This window comes from Macrobrachium rosenbergii, chromosome 31 (genome assembly GCF_040412425.1).
Source record: "Macrobrachium rosenbergii isolate ZJJX-2024 chromosome 31, ASM4041242v1, whole genome shotgun sequence".
Lineage (NCBI taxonomy): Eukaryota > Metazoa > Arthropoda > Malacostraca > Decapoda > Palaemonidae > Macrobrachium > Macrobrachium rosenbergii.
Window position 1 is genome coordinate 32,572,005 of NC_089771.1, and position 23,719 is coordinate 32,595,723.

The following is a 23,719-nucleotide window of genomic DNA, read 5'->3' on the forward strand; positions in this document are numbered from 1 at the left end:
CAAGTCTTTGCAAGCAACAGAATGGACCCTCTAGGTTATTGAACCGTGCAATTTAATGTTATCGTAGTTCTGGCACCCACAATTTTCGTAAACAGAAAAGCATTCACTAACTGTACATTAGTTTATGAGTGATATTTATCAGCATTATATAAACTATTATAAAATATGATTTAATAATACAATAGACCGAACTATCGTGCAGTGTGAATATATTTATATATTTTAGTTTACTAATGAATGCTACATGTATTGTCAGATTTTACTAAGGATATATCTTACTGGCATTATTTACGTCGTTAATCTGCATTAATATACAAAATGATCGTGTTGACAGATAAATATACGAGTATTTAATCGCACCTATGACAACGGGAAGTACGATTTGCTAAGATGAATTGGGAAGATTCGCAGGGTAGACCAGTCTGGCAATGAGGGTTGAATTCTCTTTTCCAATATGGCCGCCAGTGTCAGTGTAGCATAGTGAGCGCACACTTGTGTTAGATAAGTCGAGTCACATTTCAAACTATAAATGGTCTTGATGAGGATTTACGTGGGAATTTCCTAGTGAAAAGAAGCGCCCATTCGTTTTGGATCACTCATTAGCGCCAAAATGAGGTGAGTCACGCTCTGGGGGGGCGAAAACGCCCGTAAAATGGGGTCCAGGACTGAAAAGCCTCTGCGGCTCCCAGAGACTTATTTTTGGGCGTTGTTGTCCTTTGTTGATATTAAGTGACAGAAGACGCGGCCGCAAGACGCGCTCTTTCCCTTTAAGTGTCGCCGCCGGCGAGATCGGCAGGAGGGAGGTGTCGTTTGCGGTTCAGGGCGAGTTAGGGCGCTTTTCCAGGGGCCTCGGGGCCATTTAGACGGACATTTGCCTTGTTATTGAGTGTCCAGAGCAGAGGTCCCCCTCATCTCTTAAAGGTCGAAGTGTGATTTACGTTTTATTTTCCGCCCCCCTTTTTCGGCAGGGGGCTGAGTCAGGGTTAGGTACGCAATGGGTTTATGGATATCTTATAAAAATGAAGAATTGTATATAAGAATAACGAATTACTAGGTAGATACTAATAAGAATCTCTTAGCTCTCTAGGTGTACCGGTTCGTAGGTCCAACACTAAACATTTAATGTAAATAATTAACAGACTTAACATTTAAAGACGGCATTTTTAACATTTAACATGGATATCTTATAAAAATGAAGAATTATAAATAAGAACAAAGAATTACTAGGTAGATACTAATAAGAATCTCATAGCTATCTAGGGGTACTGGTTCGTAGGTCCAACACTAAACATTTAATGTAAGTAATTAACAGACTTAACATTTAAAAATGGCATCTTTAACATATCAATGAAGAAATTAATTATCAACAGAAACAATGGATTTAATGCATTTGGTTTTATTTTTGAGGCTGGGGGTAGATGATAATTATAACTGATCACTATTAATAACGTCTGTAATTAATACACCTAAACATTTAAAAATTCCATTTAGAGTTAATTTTTAACATTTATAATAATGGTAGAATTCATTTTTAACAGGAATTATGGAGTCAATGCCAATGGTCTTTATTGTTCAGGCTAAAGGGTGGATGGTAATTCTGATTGATCACAATCAATATTTGACAATCATAAGCAAGTATGATGCTTCTAGACCTAGTAGCTAAGTCTAAAAAAGTTTTAAGTTATTTTGCGTAATTCAGATGAAAAGTAATGGTCAAATTCAGTTTGTTAATTTTTAGGCCTAAGCCAGACTTACAATGAAAAATTGTAAATTACTATACATGGATGCAGAGTTATTGTGGTTTTATTATATGCATTTTATTACTGTATATGCATTATGTCTACTGCCGACAACTCATTAATATATGTTAACGACTCTAAACAAAGCATTCGTTTCACACGTAACGTAGGAATCAAGAGTTGTATTATATCTATATTAAATTATATGGTAGGGACATTTCTGTGTAAAAAGTGTAAAAGGACATATTTATTTGTAATATCAGAAATTTTCATTAATTTTCTGCTAATAACTTTACAGTTGCACTCTTGTTATCATGACCTACTGTAAAAAAAAAAAAAAAAAAGATACCAGGATGCACATTGATGGAAGCTTAGGTTTACAACATTACCAATTTTATATTCATTCTTATATTTTAAACTGTAACAAGTTGTAAATAGTGTCAGTGTAGCATTATCAAATGGTATTTTAACAGAGCTTCAGCTGAGACTGTTATCACTTTGTCGTAAAGAATTCTTAGAGTTTGTCTTTTTCCATATTTGCAACAATCACCATAACCTGCATATTAATAAAAGAATTATTTAATTCCTTTCTCGTAATGAGGCTATTAATTAAAGTTAGATCTATTTGCTGTGGTAGCTGTGTTGCAAACTATGCAGACATTGCAAAATGTAAACATCTGGTAGTAATATGTATTGGGCGAAATGTACTAGCAGATATGCAATGGCTTCATCACATTCCCCACTTGGGTGGATTACGTTGCTTTAATATAAATCAGTAACAAGTGTTGGGTTTTATTATGATAATACTGGAACAATTTTTGTTATACAAAAATTACAGTAATTAAATTATAAGATAAACTGGTAAAATTGTATAGTGTGTATTTCAGCAATAAATCACCAATATCAAGGGTACCATTCAATGACTGCGTTTTATCACTGTTGATTCGGCTAATGACCGTGTTTTATCACTGTTGATTTGGCTTGGCAGTGACATTGCATATGGTATGCTTTCACAGTCAGCTTGATAACTGTCTCAATTCATATGGTTTTGTGACTTTAGTAATTTTTGAGTTTCTATTCTTAAATTGTAAGTCAACTGACTTAGGATCATATAGGATAGTAAACTTAGTGATTCAACTGTTTAGCAAGTAATTTTATGAAGGCAGGTTAGTACATAAAACATCAGGCACGAATTTATAAGGATAGGCAAGATCAAGTTTGAATTGTTTGCCCAAGCATCATGTAAATAGGCTACTTATGTCCTTCAAGTACATACTGTATTACATAAAGGTTGAATTTGGTTTATTGGTACGTACAGTATTCCAAATGTTTCCAATTTGAAAATACAGTGAAGTAGTTTTCTGATAAATCTTTGTTATATAATGATTGATGAGTAGCCTATGTATGATGCATCTACTGGGCTGATTATGCCAGCCAGTGATTACATCATACAGCGTAGAATAACTGTAAATGTAATGAATCGGAAAGCTGCATACATATCCAAGATGACTGCTTTTTGGTTGTTGGCAACTGAATAGCTGTCAGTCAAAATTAAGTAATATTTGATGTTTCATTGAAAAGTAAATTTCTGCCATATTTAATGTACTATACAGATGCATCTTACACGCTCTTAATTGTTTAAAGATTATCGCTGCCTAATATATGGTGGTTGGTCTAGTATTTCAGAATTATCAGCAATTGATGGTAGGTGTTGCCTATTAATATGATTGAAGTGTTCTTGTAGAATGTATAACCTTTGTCTTTATTGGGAAAGTTTGTTAGATAAATCATAAGAAAGTGGATAGCTCAAGTGTACAGAACTGTACAGGAATTAGTGCTGTTATTTGTATAGATTATGTTTGCAGTGCCTACTTTTACTTGCATCCTCAGCGATGGTAGGCCTGTGTTGTTTGAGTTGGTGCAGGGTGTGCGTGCAGCCTTCCCTTTCCACCCTGGGCCAGGTAGGATGGTGTAGGCTAGTCTAGATGAGGCTGATGTTAAAATGTATCCTTTTTATGTGATCATTAGGTAGCAGGCACGAGAAGTCATACTGATAATGATTGACAGTTCCATACGAGTAGGCACTACGAAAGGGTAAATTTTGTAAATTTCCAGTATGATTTTGATGTAATTTTGCCAAAAGTATGCCATTCTTGCAAACTATGGAAGATCTTCAATTTACGTCATGTCTGGAGGTTGAAAAGTAACATTATTCTTAACTTACAGCAGTTGCACAAGCATAACGTATTACTATATTTCTGAAAATTTCTAGTTTCCCCTTGTCATATTACATTAAGAAAGCGATATGTTTTCTGCTAAAATAAATAGGAGTTCAATTGAGGTGATGTTTATTCAGATTTTACTCTCTGATATATAGTACTGATTTTTAAAGAACTATTCATTGTACTATTAAGTGAAGAAATGTGTTTATGAAGATATGTTATACTGGTACTTTATTTAATAAGAGTCCTACATATATTATATTTTAAAATCTTAAAATGTGAATTCAGTTGGTTACTAATTTACTTAGTGAGTTTTATCAGAATTGGCAATACTTTGTTAGTTATTGTGATTATACTCTATTATTGTTTTGAAACTGGGAAATAGGTTACCCAATTTAGCTTGCCTCTTGATTTTACTAAGAGGTGATTGTAGGGTGTTTCATTATACTTTAGTTGCAGTAGGCTGTCTGCATTTTTAAGCAGGCTAACCAGTGGAAATGCAAAATACCCCACATACGCTATTTTATTGATTTTGCATTAACTTTGGCCAATTTTTATGGAGATGGGAATAACCTCTTAATTGTTTTACTAGATCATGCTGCAGGTAGATCAGAGTCCATTGTATCATTTATGTAGTACTGTAGTTATCTGGTCTTTGTATTTTTATTAATTTCATTTTAATTAGAGTACAAGTATCCCCTTTTCCTGAGTAGATGCATTAGAAAAGATATATACTGCTGAGGGCTCATTGCATTTAGCCTAAAACTACAGCAGCACTTTGTATAAAAACACAACCTGGGTCTTACGCCACTGGGGATATTAAGCAATGGAGGGACCTTCGAGGGTCAGTATTACATCTCAGACGTATGTTATTTCTCTAGTTAATTGCCCAAGGCTTCACTGATGCCTGCAGTAGCCTCTTGGAAGAATTTATTTTTTGTGGTGACATTTATTAAAAGAAACATTAATGAAAAATATGAAATGTTGAAAGGGCACAATGCCCTAACACACACTACTTTATTTTTGCATTTGTTCTGTAGGACAATCATTGTGTAAGTTACTCAATGAGCTTATACTACTGCACTGTGATGTAGGTTTGCTCAAAGTGTCAAATAGGAACTAGTAACATTGTATCCTCAAACTTTTAAAACTGTCACAAATTTGTTACATACATCAAGGAAATTTCTTACTAGTTGTTCAAGATTGACAGTATTCTTTTGGGGGTATCATTGAAATCATCATAAACAGCATGCATATTTTGCAAAGTATATATACCCATGTTGCATGCCAGTAAAGCTGTTGTATTGTACATAAATTTTAAATTACTGGAACCTGTATTTGAATTATAAAACCAATTTGATGGCCAAGTAATTTCTTGGGTTGGCATCTTCCACAGGGTTTTGTAAAGCATTTGTTTTACAGAGTGCAGTATGTTTAGTGTTAAGTATAGTACAGGAGCTACCTGATACAGTTATAGTAGAATATCAATAAAAAGTGTACAGTACGGATTGTATCTAGTAACAACAAAGAATATGAAGTCAGGAACACACTTTTTGCCTAATTAAAGGTGGATTGTAAGCTACCGTTTCATACATTGGATATCATTTAGCCCAAGTGATGAGAAGTTTTACAGATACAGTATAGGCTACATGTAGTACCGGTTCTGTGTATGTTTATATGTGAATTGCTTCTACGAAGTATTTTATACTCATAAAACAATCAGCATTTTGAGAGTTCTTATACAATTTATAAATCATCCTATCTTACAGTTTTTAGAAAACAGGATATGTATAATTAAGTTTGTTGGTGATAATGCTATTTGGTGGAGAATAGTTTTGCCTTTTTTAGATTTGTTTTACAATTTTATTACTAATTGCTTATTAAATTCATTTGCAATATGGTAAAACTTGGGCCGAGATTAAGCCAAGAAAACTTAGAAACTTTAATGGATGTCCGCAGTTTTATGATTGTAGATTTTGATGTATCTGATTGTTCATTGCTAAGTCTTTTGATTTATGAAAGGAACAGTACAGAACAATGAAGAGTAAAAGTAAAATATACGTACTAGGCAATTTGGCTGAGTTTATTTCAAAAGAACAGTGCACAGTTATTAAAACACTGGTCTCTCGTTATTCAAGTTTGTAAAAACGTTTGGAAAGATTTAAAGATCATGAGTAATTTCAGGAAAATGAACTATTATATGTACAATTTAAGAAATGCTAAAATAAATTCTTATTCCTTATGGTGGTTAGTGTGGACTTCAACTTTTGAAAGTATGGCTAATATTGAATGAATTTTTAAACCCATGATTATAACTACCTACTAAAAGCGTCAGAAGAAAAATGTTTTGATAAGAAAATACAGTAACAGCAATTTTATTCCTTGATCTGCAAAACTGTTGCATAAAAGTTAAAACAGAAACCATACGACAGCACAGCAAGTGACGTAGGGCTTCATTTGCAATTGGAAACGCATTGCAAGACGTATTAACTGTTTCCACCGATTAAAGCCCGCCTTGTCGTGAACTCGTGATCTGAGTGTTAGTGAGATCAACTTTGTCAGGTATTTTTCTCATGTTTGTATGTGATTTTGATTAAAATGGACCTGGTTTTAACGAGAAGACCCAAAGGTGCGTGCATGGAAAGGAGCGATACTTATGTTATGCCTTGTGACGCAGTTGTCATAATGCCAGAGAACATTAAATCAATCAATCAATGAACCTTGTGTGACACACTGCAGATAGTTACTTTTTTTACTTTTGTTTTTATCCACTCCATTTGGTCTCTTCCATTTTCCGTAACATTATCTTGCTGTAATTTTCACTTTCATTTTAGAAGAAAACTGTCAGGGAAGCTTTATTAGAGCTTAGAAATGTTATGGATGGTCTCAGTAAACTAATTTATAATAATAATAATAATGTACTTTTACAGGCACTGTTTTTCCTAGTTATAATAAACAGTCAGTGAGATTCTTTAATCGTTTGTCGTTTTCTTTTTTTTATAATTTTTGTCATAAGCTTGTGTAATATACGCTTCCTGTTTTGAGTTGTAAACTTGTAAAGCACAGTTAAAAGTGACATGGCTTTGACTTGTTTTATACCTACTACTGTATAGGCTAGTACTGTATTTAGCTCATGCATTATTGCATATCGTGCTAAAGCTTTCGTAACCTTTTATTTTGCCTATTATTCTCCTTCATGTAACTGTCAGTTTAACTGTATGAGGTCTTAAGAGACTGACTTTGACCAACATGGAAGTCTGTTGGTGTCCGTAATCTTAAGGGAAATTGCTTCAGTACTTTATTGGGAGACACAACACTTTGAAGTACTGTAGATCAAGATTATGCTCGTAATCTGGTATTTGGTTTCATTTAGGGGTGATTCCTTGGAAGAATATTTATTACAACATGTCTTACTGTATTTTTGTTTCGAAGATTACAAGTCTCGTGAACTTTGCGCAGATCTGTGTAGGTAGGCAATTTGTGCTTACAGTAATCCCCATTTAGTGCGTGAGGGTTTAATGAAAATAGGTAGTTTAATTGTGAAGTAGAGTTTATAATATTTTTTGTTTCATACCTACCTTCATTTTATATTGCTTAAATCATTCTTAATGTGAGACATGTACGTAAACAGCTTTTGATTAGGATAATTACCAGGCATTATGATTTATTTTTTATTTTTTCATTTTTTTAGGGGTGATATATTCATACTGTTAAGCCAGTCACATGAAATTTTGTTGTCTCTTAGCTGTGGAATGTTTAATTGATATAAACAAATGAAAAGATAAACTTGGTGTGACACCATAGGGAGTTAGACACGCAGCATGGGAAGAATTGGCCATTTTAGTTCATGCTTAGCCCTGAAACCGATTTATAATTTAGGATTCAGATAGGTGATCTCCTTCACCAGCAATATTTTTGTAATTTGAAATTTCTTAGTAGTCTTTGATATAGATTTGTTATTAGATAATTGAGGCTCAGAATATGGTGACATTAAATGTCATTAAATAATTGATAATTACTCACTCATAAATTATAAAGATATATGACAACTTGAGAGGTTTTGTTGGGGATATATATAAGCTTTTTTGATCCAGCTAGATTGTTAGGTGAAGAAAACAGTTATGACATACATTTTTTGTATCCCTTAGTTATTGACTGATTAGATAAGATTATACTTCCGACTGATATTGCGTTGAACTCTTCACACCTGGAGCCAGTTTAGTTGATGCAGTGGTTGTGTTAGGTCATAATTTTTCTCTGTACATTGTTAACAAAGTGCATTCCTTCCCCTCTACATCATATAATGTCTCATCAGGTGTTATTTATGCATTTTATCCATTGAATTCATCCTTCTGTACAGTATAATAATGATTTAACAAGTTTTTTTAAACCAGAAAATTTTTCATTGTGTATCCCCAAGTTCTTGCTAAACATAGAGTAGTGCTTAATTTTTCAGTGCAATCCCACAGTAATTTTGAGAATTTTGATATACAGTTGCTGATTCCTGGATTAATAACTTGTATCTAACCCCTTTTCTTGCTTGATAAGTTGCTTTCCAAGTCCTTGTGTCTCAAAAGATAATGAGAGTTGCATTAACTGGAGATAGGAGTGTTTGACAGCAGCCATTTCTCCCAGGTTGTTGTAATGTGACGTTACTAGGAAGACGTGACAAACTTTGAAGCACCCAGGGGTCAAAAACCCCTCCTCCCCCCTTCCCCTGAGCTGAGTGTCACTACTACCATCTGGTAACTGGACAACTCACAATGGAGTCAGGGTCAGTTCCGGTCCATTTCATCAGATTTGTTAGATATGTTAAAAAAGACTATATATATATATATACTGTATTTGAATTTTTTCTCCTATCTTTTTTTTTTTATGCACGTCCGCTTAACTTCCCTAATCTCAGTGTGTAACCTGAAGCTGAGGGGAGCCACTCTCTGAATGTGAAAGCATTGGATATGAAGATATATTTTTTATGCATATGTTCTTTGGAGATATCAGATGTCTCAACCTTAATGTCTAAGCAATAGTGTTGGTATGACTTAAAATCTGCATGGTTACTTTCTGTTCCGATATTAATTTCCATTTTTTCCTGCAGTAAAGTTCTTGTCTAGATACGCTCTGAGGAAGTCACAACTTGACAATTTATGAATCCTGTATCGCTTATAATTCCTGACTACTTTTTATTTAAAAGTAACAACTTGTTCGTGGATCAAGGTCTCTCTACCCACTAGACATATCTGGGTTAACTGTTGTCCTGTTATAGGTTATGTTATTCTTGTACTGGAGAAATCAGCAGATTTGTCTCCTAAAGAGGACGTGTTAGGAGATAGTGTGGGCATTTAAATGTGAACAAATTGGTAGTAGTGCTACATAGTCAGCGCTCACAATAGGTCGAGTGGAGTACGTGCATCCTTCGTAGGTGTCAATAGCGGCAGACTAAAGAAAGGATTTTCTTTTTTTCCGTTTCATTTCTTTCCAGATTTTCGTGCCCTGTGTAGCATGCCTCCCTGTAGGATATCTAGTAGTACAGTACTCTACCTGTTGTTATGCCATACTGTATAGTAAGCATGACAGTCTTTGATTTAGTGGTGTGTGGTCTATTCTGGATAGCGTACTTATTTTCTACTGAGTGTACAATAGGTAACTGAACGTGAAATAGCCCATGTCCACCACAAAGTGAATGCAATATTCAGCTCCTGTTACCTCCTCTTACTCTCATGCATATTCGGAGAGAGAGAAGCCCACCCCGCCTTTCTTATGCTTGATAGAAACTACTGTTTATAGGTGATAGAAACTACTGTTTGTAGGTGATGGCTTTACGCAGAGACGTACGGCCACACACGGCACTTCGTTAGGTCTGTGGATAGTCATCAAGTTGTTTCATTTCCTCTCGAGTATTTGAACATGTGATTGGTTGGATAGGCTGTGCAGTGTCTCTGAAAAACAGTTGTTTCTACGAATGGGTGATGCAGGTTGGTATGCTGTATGCATCATGTGAATTTGGCAAGTTCGGATGTCACTCTTCAGTGTGAGTTTATAATGCCCTGAAATGTACTTGGTTATGTTGCATGTTACTGGTGTGTAATCATTATTCTTCCCCCTGGCTACTGGCACCTCCTGTGGAAGTCTTTGTAACCACACCTCCCGGAATCCATTATGATTTGAATGAATTTTTTTTTTTTTTTTAGTGTTGTGTGATGATTTTACACCCGTTTTTGTACGTGTCAGTTTTTTGTATTACGTAAATACTTAATTTTTTATATAGTTGAGAGACATAGCAGTGGTGAATTTATGAAAGTGTCCAGAAAGATATTTTGGTTCATGTATCCTGAGAATGGGATGAATGTGATCATTTATACTGTAGTACCATATTTCATTCGTGTTGACCAAGCATCAGTGACCCTCATTTATATTATTGGTTTATGTATAAGCTTAGAAACATCTCCCTGGGCTTGAGAAACCTGAGTGGAGATGACCATCAGCAGCTAGAGGTTAGGCAAACGATAGTGTGGTGCTAAATTTTGAATAGATGAATTGCATATTCAGAATTTTGAAGCCAGTTCAGAGTGTTACACGCTGAGAGAGTACAGTGCCTTGCCTGCTATCTACAGGTATATAGTGCTTTGTCCATTGTTTTCTTTTCCCAGGACTGGATTGTATTGTGCATAAGGTCTTTGCTATGGGAATGTGTAAAAAAAACTGATGCAAGGAATTATTCATTGGCTGCTGTAGCTGATTGGTTGCTCTGTACTAGAATGTGTTATTGAGTAAACAGTTATTGATAAGTGGTCATTTGTTTTGCCAAATCAATGGCCTAATTTCTCCCTTTTAATGTTAATTGATTTCTTTATTCTTGATTATGCACCTTACATGCATAAGCTGGTGAGTAACTTTAATTTTAAGGGTGATTGTTATTGGTACACAGTACTAAGTATTACTTGCAGTTGTAGTGTTTCAATTTCTGATTTCTCGACAGTGTCTGATGAACAGATAGATTTATGTCAGATATTTTCCTGATGAAATGTACTAAATATACAGCAATTCTGTGTTAAAATTGATGAGGTTCCATTAGTCTTTAACAGAACATAAATTTAAATTGCCTGGGGCAGCAATTGCTCGGACATTTATTGAAGCCGATAATTGTTGGTAGCGCATTTTGATATGCCCCACATTAGCCTTGTTAAAATGTTGCTCGTAGGTTTCATAGGTTGGGTTGGATTTCCCAAGTCTTTGGATGAGACTGAGCAGGATTTCCTCTAAGGGATGTAGATAAGAAAGGCTCGTAAGTTTTTTTTCTCTCAGAAGATTTTCATAAACATAACGTAGCATCAAAAACAGACGTTTCTCACCATCTCTGTCTGCTGTGCATAAGGTTTCAAACCTAAGTTCAATAATTGCCAGAAGTTGTCAGTACTCGAGCCCTTTTCAATGATTTTACAGAGCATAAGTTTATTTTCAATCACTCGTCCTCAGAGGTTACAAATTTTAAATTGCACATTTTATCACGTTTTCAAATTGTGCTTAAATGCACGCTACTGAATTTTGGACAGTTGGTGGTATCATCATCTTTGAAACAGTTGATTAATTCATTTCATTCTGTGCAGCACTTTTATCAATCACCTTCATTCTTTACGTTTTTATCTTGCACTTCCATTATACACGCTTTGTTTACAGTCTCCACAAGTACTGCTGTGTGCTTTTGGTCAACGTCAGCTTCTTCTTCTTCACCTTTTTTTTTATGTGATTGCAAGTGTGTAGTTTTCTTTAAACTCACTATACAAGTTCTTTCAGATAGTTGCAGTATTATTATGGTTTTTTCTGAGGACTGTGTGTGTAGTTGAATACAGTAAAAGTCAACAAGACTTCAGAAATTATTTTAGTATGGTTGATTATGGATTTGCTTCACTTATTGCAGATAATAGGGAAAAATGACTTGTAAAATAATGGTGTTTGGCAAATGACACCTGTGGTTTTTTTTTTTATGTTTTTAGAAGTCAGGATAAAGTCAGGGAATTAATCTGTAGTCCGTAACTTGATGGTTATTCAACTTTGAATTTTAGTGGCAAAGCTTGCAAACGGACAACAAAACGAGATCATTTACACACAGAGAGAGAGAGAGAGAGAGAGAGAGAGAGAGAGAGAGAGAGAGAGAGAGAGAGAGAGAGAGAGAGAGAATGAATCTTTTGAAATTGTTTATGCATAGTAAAGCACTTTTTAAAAATGGAGAAGTGAAAATGTTTAGAAGATGTGTAGTCAAATGTATGCCATGGTTAAGTGATCAGAATGTATCAATGGTATTTAGCCAAGTTGAAAGAATAGGTAATAGACTTCAGTTGTTTTGTAATTTTGTTTTGTATGGTTCGTGAAATATGTGAATGGTTACAGGGTACAGTTCAGTAACTGTCATATGCTGATAATGTTTCTGCAGAGGTAACATACACAGAGGGGTTCCGGAGTTTTGTATTTTGTTATAGTTTTCAGGATTCAAAAGCCATCAACTTTAAAGAAATAAATCATGTCTGTTGAATATATCGGTTCCCATTACTACAGTATTTGAAATTTCTTCAGGTCTACTTTATCTTTTATATACACACAGCACTGCGCGTTATATATTTTGTCCTCACCTCACACTTCTGTTATTTTGGTTTTTTGTTAATTTCATTCATTATGAATCAGTTTGGTTTCTCTCTTCATACATACTACAGCTCTAGAGAGCTGTGGTGAAGTCATATCATTGCTGGATATCAATCCATTTTGATACCTTTACGACTTTTATCAGTGATAATGGACTTTTGTCCTGGACTTTTTTTGTAGCATACTGTTTTCCCACATCACAAACCCCCTCACATCAATTGATGTAATATTTAAGTGTAGAGAGCAAAGATGATGATGCCTGTTATAATGGATATGACATATTTTGTAATTTTGTTCACACTACAGGCTTATTCAAATACATGACCTTTTTTTAGCATATGGAAGTGGGTAATTCATTATTTTTGATGTTTTCAACTCCTTTATGAATCATAGTTAATGTGAAATACCGTTTTTCCATTTTCAGGTGAGTACAGAACAGTTGAGTTTAGGATTTCCAAGACAAGTACTGGGACTGAAAAGAATCCTGAATTTCAGGTAAGTCATTCATTGTTGACAAACAGTGTCAGATGTTTTCATAATTTCTGAAGATGTTTATAATGAGACAATACTAGAACTTACTTACAATAATCTTTATCTTATTGTCCGTGCTGGAAAGCTTTACTAGAAGATACAGTAAAAGTGGTTATCATTACCATTTAAGAAACGGAAGACTTAACTATTCATAAACAGTTAATTGTTCAAATAGGGCCTGCCGGAAACATCAGATGAGGGCATCCAAAAAATAAATTTAGGATGTTGACGATAATTCCCAAATTGGTGAATAGATTATATTGTATTGCTGTGTATACGATAAAATTAAAATTCAAGACTTCGAAAATGTGTCTGCGTTGCATTCCATTTTCATACGAGTATGTTAAAATCGCCATGTTCAATGTAAGTTCCACCTACCAAGGATAACCGTTACTACGAGAGAGAGAGAGAGAGAGAGAGAGAGAGAGAGAGAGAGAGAGAGAGAGAGAGAGAGAGAGAGAGAGGCGAACCCGAAAACCGGTTATGTAAGGGGATGTCCCCGAGTAGAGCTGATAATGAAATCATCTGCTCAAGCCATCACGATGATGCGATAGTTGTTTGGCTGTGGGGAAAACAACTGCCGAAGAACAACTTGCTTCTGGATGAACAGCACAGCTGTGGAGTACGCGTTAAGTTAGTTGTATGGTTATTTTTTCTGTAGTCAAAGGACGACTCACTGAAAGAAGAATAGCGACAACAGATGTAGAAAAACTGCAACTTTCAGCGTTCGGAGAAGAAATATTGGAACAATAGAAGCAACGAATACTTCTTAGCAACTGTTGCGTAAGAACTACATCATCTAGACTAACTTATTCCTAAGTATGGACGATGCTTGATTAGAGGCAGCTGAAATGCACGAGGGAAACAGTTCCCTAAGTTTGAGACCGTGAGTTCAAATGAATAAGCACAACGAATCTCTGCGTCTGGGACTTCGGCAAAGTGTATGTTAGGGCATAGATCGCCTAACGTAAATTCTAGGATTGAGAGAGAGAGAGAGAGAGAGAGAGAGCTAGTTAACTGGTCTACCAAACCGTTACATCGTAAACAAGAGGCGTGAAAATAATATTTGAGAGAATGATAAATAAAAGACCCAAACAGTTTCTTTTACTGTGACGTCACAGGCTTAAGCTAAAATTATATACTTGAATTCGTTTGTGGTTTGAGGCATCTTGATTCTTCAGGGGTTGGGCAGTATTTTTTTTTTTATTTAAGGTAATTTAAAAAATCTATCATTTTGCTATGATAATATATATTTATGTGTGTACATACATACGTACATACATGCATACAGTACATACGGACACACAGTTGCCATAATTCTTTCCCTCTTAAGGGAATGGCTCCAGAGGATTTTATCCTACAAAGTACCCTATTAACTGCTCAGGTCAAGAATCGACTGTGCTTAGTGTTCTGGCCAGTGTTTCGAGAATTGAATCTGAGGCTTATCGGTAGTGAAGTGAGGGTTCTAAACCTCTAATCACTAGACAAAGGCCTTTCTTGGTAGACTTAAGCAGCCATATTTCACAAAATCTCTTATAAGGGGAATGATAGTGTGCGGTGCATGGTGTAGGCCAATGTATTTTTTTATTTTCACGCCAGTTGGTCTTTTAGGTTTGAATGGTTTGATTAATAATAATATTTTTCAAAAAAATGAAGAATTCGTTTTGCTAGCGATCTCTTCGAATGCGCACGGGTTAGAGCGTTAGACGGATAATCGCTCTACGGTTTAGTACTGCATATTGTATTGTCTACGACTCTACGCTGGTCGTTGTTTATAGTTCCGCCTCTGCTGGCAGAGAGCCCGAATTGCACTGGGGGCGGTGGGGGGAGGAGGCTCCTGCTGTATTCATGTATGTATGTGTACGCATGCGCGGGTTCGTTCTGAAACTTTCTTTTTAAGAGGCCATTCGGCCAGGCCCTAATTTTACTGCATCATTTTCATTCCTTCATGACTCGATCAAGTAAAGATGTTAAATTGCCCCTCCCGAAGGCTAATTTTCACGAGAAAGGGAGTGTTCGTGGAAGAATTCAAAGAAAGAGAGGGAGCTCGGGGGAATGAATTGAGTCTGCCCTTCGGAAAGGGATTATCGCTGACGTGTTCGTTTTTTTTTTTTATTAGTTTTCTGTAAAACTATTGTGCCGGCTTTGTCTGTCCGCCTTCTGATCTTATTTAAAAACTACAGAGGCTAGAGGGCTGCAAATTGGTATGTTGGTCACCCACCCTCCAGTGATCAAACATACTAAATTGCAGCCCTCTAGCCTCAGTAGTTTTTATTTTATTTAAGGTTAAACTTAGCCATAATCGTGCTCCTAGCAACGATATATGAAAGGTCAGCAACGGCCCGTGGTTAAAGTTTTATGGGCCGCGGCTCACACAGCATTATAACGAGGCCACTAAAGATAAACCTATTTTCAGTGGCCTTGATTATACGCTGTACTGAAAATTCGATTGCGCCGAAGAAACTTAGGCGCATTTTGTACTTGTTATATCCCATTGCTCGTCAGTTTCAACTCTTAACCAGGTAGATAGTTAGTTTGAAAAGAGAAACAAAGATAATGTATTATTTTTTTAACGTCATGTCGTGCTTAACTAGATTAGCGTGTTTTGGCTTCGGCTTCGGCTAAATATGTCTAGTACCATATTTAGTCTATGTCATTTCTTTTTTCTATATTTTTTTTTTGTTTCTTTTGTACGTCGTAAAAGTATTGTTTGTATATTTATAAGATGTAAAGGTGTCACACCTTTTTCTAATTAGTATTGACGCCGTTCTTATGAAAAGGAAAACATTGAATTTAGAAGATTGCATGTGTATGTTTCTATTTGAGGTGCGCTGAGCTTCAGAGAGAGAGAGAGAGAGAGAGAGAGAGAGAGAGAGAGAGAGAGAGAGAGAGAGAGACTGCCTCATGGCAACCTTCCTGTTTAGCTGATTCGATCGTTATTTGAACTGGTCGTTGAAGTCAATTATGTTCAGCTTTGAATTCCGAATTGGGTTTGATGTGCCGGATAGGGTTTGAATGGGGTCCTGTTGTAGGCTGGAGAAATTTGGAATGAGTTGGAATATGACGGTCGAAGTTAGTTTTTGTTAATGTATGTTGGCAGTCGAAGTTAATTTTGGTTATTAAATGTTTTATCTCGTCTTTTTTTCAAGATTCTTAGAATTGAAATGATAAAAGGGATTACAAGAAAGGCAAGTTTGACATTAGCCATTAAAATACCAGAAGAAAGTATGAATTAACATTAAATAGTAAAACTATAAAATACGATATTTGCCTTATAAATATTATATAAAAAAAAACATAAACAACCTCGTTCATGCTAAGGAAAAAACGACGCCAACGGCACAGGCAATCCCATTTAAACAACCAAGAAAAGAAGAAGAAGAAGAAGAAGAAAAAATATGTGAGGTCTCTGTGTCAAAGGAATTAAATTTAGTGTGTCAAGAATACCTCTCGCTTGGATATAAGCCTAAGAGATAATGAGAGAGGGAGAGAGAGAGTGAGTTGGGGGAGGGTGATTGTTAGTGAGAAACAGAATGGGGAGAGAGAGAGTTGGGAGGGGGATTGTTAGTGAGAAACAGAATGGGGAGAGAGAGATTTGGGGAAGGGTGATTGTAAGTGAGAAACAGAATGGGGAGAGAGAGTTGGGGAGGGTGATTGTTAGTGAAAAACAGGATGGGGAGAGAGAGAGTTGGGGAGGGTGATTGTTAGTAGTGAATAATGGAATGAAGAGAGAGAGAGAGAGAGAGAGAGAGAGAGAGAGAGAGAGAAGAGAGAGAGAGAGAGAGAGAGAGAGAGAGTTGGGGAGGGTGATTGTTAGTCGTAAGTAATAAAATGATGTGTAGAGAGGAAGAAGGATACTAAAGTGGGAAAAGGGGGGGAGACATTGACATTGATTGCAGCGAAGAGAATGAGGGAAGAAGTGCCTCTGTACGAGGAAGGTATTTTTATGCAGGGTGTTAAGAAGAGGAGAGAGAAGAGAGGGAGAGAGAGAGAGAGAGAGAGAGAGTAGATGAGTAAGTGTTATTTGTGTTGGAAAAGAATATATTGAAGTTCAGATTTACACACACACATATAATGTGTGTGTGTGTGTATTTTGTGTATATACACAAAGCCTAGTAATGTGGAAGTTCAGTAGATTATCCATGAATCAGCATTTTAAAACTCCATTTGGCAATGTTCATTGTTTTCTTTTCTTTTCTGGGGAATCAGCCTCTCTCTCTCTCTCTCTCTCTCTCTCTCTCTATATATATATAGGAATATATATATATATATATATATGTGTGTGTGTGTGTGTATGTATGTATGTATGTATAACTGCTTGAAAACTACAAGGCCACCTTTCTTATGGTAAAAGCTGCATTGTTACACTAACACACACATATGTGTATGTGTGTGTTTATGTATATGTAGGTATTGGGAAAGATTGGAAATTATTATAACGGCAGTAACAAGGAACGGACAATCTTCCGTTATGCAGATGAGGACAAAAAATAAAGGAAAGCCAAGGAACAGGAAAAATTCAAGAGAAAAAGCTAACTGTATCAGAGTCGGGAGAGGGAGAGAAAAAAAAAAACACTCCGAGTGTTTTGTTTATCGAGTAGAATCCTTATTCCGAGTGGACGTTGGAACAGGAAGCTTGTTTTTTGGTAAGCTTCCACGATCATCGGGCCAGATAAAGCTTCTTCGTCTGCCGCGGTGTTGAGGAGGGAATGAGCTTCACGTGTAGAGAAGTTTAGTGACAGTTTGGTCAGAGGGGATGTAGAGCTCTTTTTTTTTTGTGTGTGTTTTATTTTTGTGATATATACATATATATATCAGGGCTATTATTTAAAACCCACTTCAGTGTCAGGAAAGAATCCTGCTGACGTCAGACCACAGATGATATTGACAGGACTTCCTTCCTGTCGTATTATCAGTGGAAAACAGATTATTTGGTTTTGTCGAAGACTTTGGGTAAACTTTCGTATGTAGAGATTTTAAGGAATCTAAAACCTGACGCAGTGTAATAAGACTCACGAGATTCTTCAGTTTGGGTGATTTGATTTAGAAAAGGTTGTTTTTGTGGACTGATAGGGGAGAGGTATTAAATCAGGAAGACCCTCGTTTCGAGCGAGAGCGAGAATGTCCAAATTACGCTGTTCATCTTCTGAATAATAATAGTAATAATAATGATAATATTGAAACAAGGCGACTCTGTAACTGGGCCATAATATTCAGTAAAACTACAGTTACCTTCAAATATTTATGTACAGAGTTGTAACGATAGGAGAGACTTTTCAGATACTTCCACTGTATTCTCATATAGATATATATATATATATATATATATATATATATATATATATATATATATATATATATATATATATATATATATATATATATATGAGGACTACTTAGTAGTATCTGAAAGTCTCTCCTTATCGATTCTAACTCTGTACATAGATTATTTGCAACACTACTGTGGCTCTTAATTCTCAATAATAATAATAATAACAACAACAAATAGAGCCCAAGAGACCGGTGTACTCTGCTGCGTCTCCAGACACCTGTGCATTGGCTAACCGTCGGCAGGTGTTGTGTCTGTGGCCGTCGGTTTTCGATGCAGCAGATCTTGTCTCAGGGTCATCGGACCCTGTACCCACACCACTGAACGAATCTAGATAAGCAAATGTCTTGTCGTTCGTCGCTGCTTTTCTCCAGTGCCCCTGTGGTTCTGAACTCGGGGTTGGTTGAACGGGCGCCAGCTACGGATGTTCTTTTTTGTTATTTATTTAATTTGGAGTTTATAGGTATTGTTTTAATTGAATTGCCAGGGGTTGTGGTGTACAAATGGATTGCATCGATGTTTGACGTTAGTGTTTTTCTGTATTTTAATTAAGATTAGAGTCTTTGCTGATACGATCTAACGTTTTTCTTATGAATTAGAAGACCGATGAGACACAAATTAGCTCCGGAAGGCCTTAATGCTTTGGCTAATGCTGCTACTTCAGCTATGGACGTTTGTATTGTCTTTAGTTATTTGTTACTTTTTTTTTTGGTCTGTGAATTTTTATCCACTGCTCAGCTTCTGATTCTCTGCTGCTTCTTTGAGGAGCAAGTGTCAGTTGTAGTTTTCTGTAAGAGAAAACTATTGTGCCGGCTTTGTCTGTCCGTCCGCACTTATGCCTGTCCGCACTTTTTCTGTCCTCCCTCAGATCTTAAAAACTACTGAGGCTAGATTGCTTCAAATTGGTATGTCGATCATCCACCCTCCAATCATCAAACATACCAAATTGCAGCCCTCTAGCCTCAGTAGTTTTTATTTTATTCAAGGTTAAAATTAGCCATAATCGTGCTTCTAGCAACGATATAGGATATGCCACCACCGCACCGTGGTTACAGTTTCATGGGCCGCGACTCATACAGCATCATACCGAGACCACCGAAAGACAGATCTGTTTCCGGTGGCCTTGATTATACGCTGTAGCGGTTGTACAGAAAACTCGATTGCGCCGAAGAAACTTCGGCGCATTTTTTCCTTGTTTATATTATCCTTGGGCCTGAGTAGTTAAGATTTATATGCATTTCGTTTATTGACCTGAGAGAAAAATAGGTAAATATCCAAATTAGTTTCTTGGACGCAGTTGGCGACCTTAACATTAAGGAACGTAAATTCTTATTTCAACCACCTGCTGTATGCTTTAAACTCTCTCTCTCTCTCTCTCTCTCTCTCTCTCTCTCTCTCTCTCTCTCTCTCTCCCCGCTTACACATGTCTGGTATTTTTATTGAGCCCTTGGATCTCATGGTAATCTTCGTTGCTAAGTTTGTCTTCGCGGAAGTCGGTAAAATTGGAAAATGACTTCAGGTCTCCTTTTAGATGGTTCGTGATGCTGGGGAATTCGGGTACTTTACCCTCACGTTATTTTAACTCCGAGACCTTCTATTTGCGTAAAAGAGAATCAGATGGGTAAAGGGGTTTTACTTTTATTTTTTCTGTAAGGAATCCGTTTGTTTTTTATTTGCTTTTTATTTGTTTTTCGGTGGTGGACTTGAAAAGAGAGAGAGAGAGAGTGTTGCCTTATGATTTTCGGTTGGATGATTCATGGTAATACTGCCCTAAGATGGAAGACTGCAGTATCTGCTAAAATACAAAACTGAGAAAAATGGTAGATACTGCTGTTTTCCCTTGCCTTACCACTGATTTTGCGGATACTGCAAATGGGACCTCCTAAATAAAGCAGTGAAGAATCATTCTGAGCTGCAGTATCTGCAAAAATACAAAACTGAGAAAATGGTAGATACTGCAGTTTTCCCTTGCCTTACTACTGATTTTGCAGATGCTGCAAATGGGACCGCCCTAAATAAAGCACTGAAGAATCATTCTGAAACTGCAGTAACTTGTGTATTAGTGTTTCACGAGCCCATTAGGTGGCATATCTCATTTGAAATTTTGCAGACTCTGCAGTTTTCCATTTTAGGGCAGAATAGTACATTAAGTAAATCGAGTATTCAGAACTAGCTTTTCATTTAAACAGTTTTAACGTTTCTTTAGGAAACGAAAAGTAAATTTATTGTCATTTGGTTATAAATAATTATATACATTGGCGTGTAACTTTCCGAGTGGGGAGTGAATAATTTAAGTTGCTTAATTGCCTGGGAGATGAATTGCTCAGTTCAGCTGAAGCATGCTAGATACGTGAGGTCCATGTTTTATCATACAAGAATTCTCCAGTTCACGACTCCCGTAGAGGGGGTAGCGCCACCAGTGCGCCTCACGCGGTGCACTGTAAGCATTACTTGCCAAGGTTCTTTGCAGCGTCCCTTCCTGAGGCTCCAAGCTGCAACCCCTTTCATTCCTTTTACTGTACCTCCGTTCTCATTCCCTTTCTTCCATCCTAATTTCCATCCTCTCCTAACAGTTGTTTCACAGTGCAACCGCGCTGATGAATGACCTCATATGTCCCAGCGCTGGGCCTTTCGCCTAAATCTCATATTCTTATTCTAATTCTAGTTGAGTTTACGACTGTCATTCAGAAGATTATATCTTGCACAGACTGGTTCGTTTCAGCCGCCATGAGAGAGAGAGAGAGAGAGAGAGAGAGAGAGAGAGAGAGAGAGAGAGAGAGAGAGAGAGAGAGAGACAGACTTCAAGTGTAAATTAGACATCTATTTTGGATTTATGGTTATGTCTTAAGGCTATGGCTCGTTGCCATGATGAGATAGAGGCCATGGGCTAGTTATTTGTCATTTTTTTGTTTCTGTGACCCAGTTATTCTGTCCTTATTTTTCTTCTACGTTGCTGTTCCTCCGGTATTTTTATTTGGCCTTGCTTATTTCGACTTTCTTTCTTTCCCGGTAGTCTCCAGTTTTTTTGGGGAGGGGGTGGGATGTTGTTTCATGAGAGTCAAGGAGAATCGTATTATCCAGAGTGATTTTAATTTTAATCTCTCTCTCTCTCTCTCTCTCTCTCTCTCTCTCTCTCTCTGTATAATATATATATATATATAGATAGAAGATATATATATATATATATATATATATATATATATATATATATATATATATATATATGTATACTATTATATATTACTATATACTATATAGTAATATGTATAATATATATATATATATATATATATATATATATATATATATATATATATATATATATATATATTCACACACACACACATAAAAGGATTTGTGTGAGAAAACTTGTTTATAATCACATACCCGCTACATTTGACGTACCTAAAACAGTTAGCCGGGTCCCGAGAGATATTGTTTGTGTGTGAAAGATGCACCGCCGTATACATTCTAACATTTGTTTGTAAACAAGTCCATGTAGGGAAATGTGGGCGGTAAGGATCAGAGGTAACTGAGAAGTCGTTGGAAATTGAAGTGTTAGAAATTTAGTGTTGGAAATTTAATGTGTTGAAATTTAATGTGTTGGAAATTTAAGTGTCGGAAATTTATTCTTAGTGGATTTTGTTAGTCGGTTATTGAATTTGTATAATATTGGTGTTCGATTTCGTGCATGACTGTTTATTATGTGAGAAGCCCCCCCCTCAAAAAAAAAAAAAAATAATGTCGATAAATTGAACAGTAAAGTTTGAACGTGTAACGGTTCGTTTCTTTCTTCTTCTTTCTTCTTTTTTTCTCTCTTTTCGCCACACACACACACATATATATATATATCTCACTTACACACACACACACACACACACATATATATATATTACACACACACACATATATATATATATATGTGTGTGTGTGTGTGTGTGTGTGTGTGTGTGTGTGAGAGAGAGAGAGAGAGAGAGAGAGAGAGAGAGAGTGAGAGATTATTTAATTAATTCGTTACACGTGATTATATAGTTTGTTTTTGTTATTGAGGCAAGGCATTCTGATGTTATGAATGATGAAATCGATATTCCGAACTTCCTTTCACTATACAGTATAAATAAGTTCATATCATATATCCGTCGAGATATATGTTCGCCCACGCAGTCACACGCAGAGAGAGAGAGAGAGAGAGAGAGAGAGAGAGAGAGAGAGAGAGAGAGAGAGAGAGAGAGAGAGCTAGCAGCCACTTCGTAGAATTTCATTAGTATTGATTTGCAAGGTTCCCGGATCGCCGTTGAATATCTTGAATGAAAAAGAAAGAGTTTTTGATGTATAATGTATCTAATCTATGTGAATATCTGTCTCAGTTTCCTCGCAATTCATTAGATATTTCTATCTCTGTGAGCATGGAGTCCATTTGAGGAATAAATGATGTAATATTATTCTCGCTGCTGAAACGCTGGAAATATTCTGTGATAATTCCTCGAGAAATTGGAACTAATGAGAGATTTTCGAGTCTCTATTTTCCCCTCTTATTTTTTCCATTTTATTTTGGCGTCTCCTGTTTACGTTATTGATGCCTGGATCTGTACTGCCCTAAAACGGAAGACTGCAATTTCTGCAAAAATACAGAACTGAGAGAAATGATAGATACTCCATTGCCTCGCTACTGATTTTGCAGATACTGCAAATGGGACCCCCTAAATACTCGTGGAAAGCATTGAAGAATCATGCTGAAACTGCAGTAGCCTGTGTATTAGTGTTTCACGAGCCCATTAGGTGGCATATCCCAATTTCGAAAATTTTGCAGATACTGCAGTTTTCCACTTTAGGGCAGCGTAGACCTTTAAGTTTTGCTTATTATCTTTGTTCATGCGTTTCGTGTGAGGATGTTGGACCGTCTGAAAAGTATTTTACAATAGGATTTTTTTTTTTAAGTACGTAACATGCCCCTTTTAGTCCAAATTATATTGCCGTACTTATTTTCAATGGTTATATTAATTATCAAAAGTTGACATATAAAAATTCTCCGATTTCATTCCCAGACAATGTCCTTGCCACGTGTGAGAAATCTTTAGATGATTAAGATACAGCATTCTGAAGTTTGGTCATGAATTTTAAGAGTTAAACAGAAATTTTTATTTTTAATTTTGACCATGAATTTTTGTCATTATTTTCTGTTGAACTGGTTGATATTCTTGACTGGGAAACTGAAAGTTTCCCAGTAAATGATCAGTAAGATACCCAGTTTCAAGTTCTTA

At 36.2% G+C, this 23,719-nt stretch overlaps 1 protein-coding gene across 5 annotated transcripts in view; it reads left to right on the forward strand.

Moving 5' to 3' along the window:
* The first annotated feature begins 454 nt into the window (after positions 1-454).
* The window catches only part of ena (enabled), a 205,831-nt gene continuing 182,566 nt past the window's right edge, over positions 455-23,719 (forward strand). For 2 of the 5 annotated variants that reach the window (XM_067132624.1, XM_067132628.1), the window contains exons 1-2: positions 455-615; positions 8,597-8,735. In XM_067132624.1, coding sequence (XP_066988725.1) covers positions 8,725-8,735 — 11 coding nt within the window. In that variant the 5' untranslated portion in view covers positions 455-615; positions 8,597-8,724. Of the gene's footprint in view, positions 616-8,257; positions 8,277-8,596; positions 8,736-23,719 lie in introns of those variants that run through there. The other 3 variants (XM_067132626.1, XM_067132629.1, XM_067132625.1) reach the window with 2 other exon arrangements.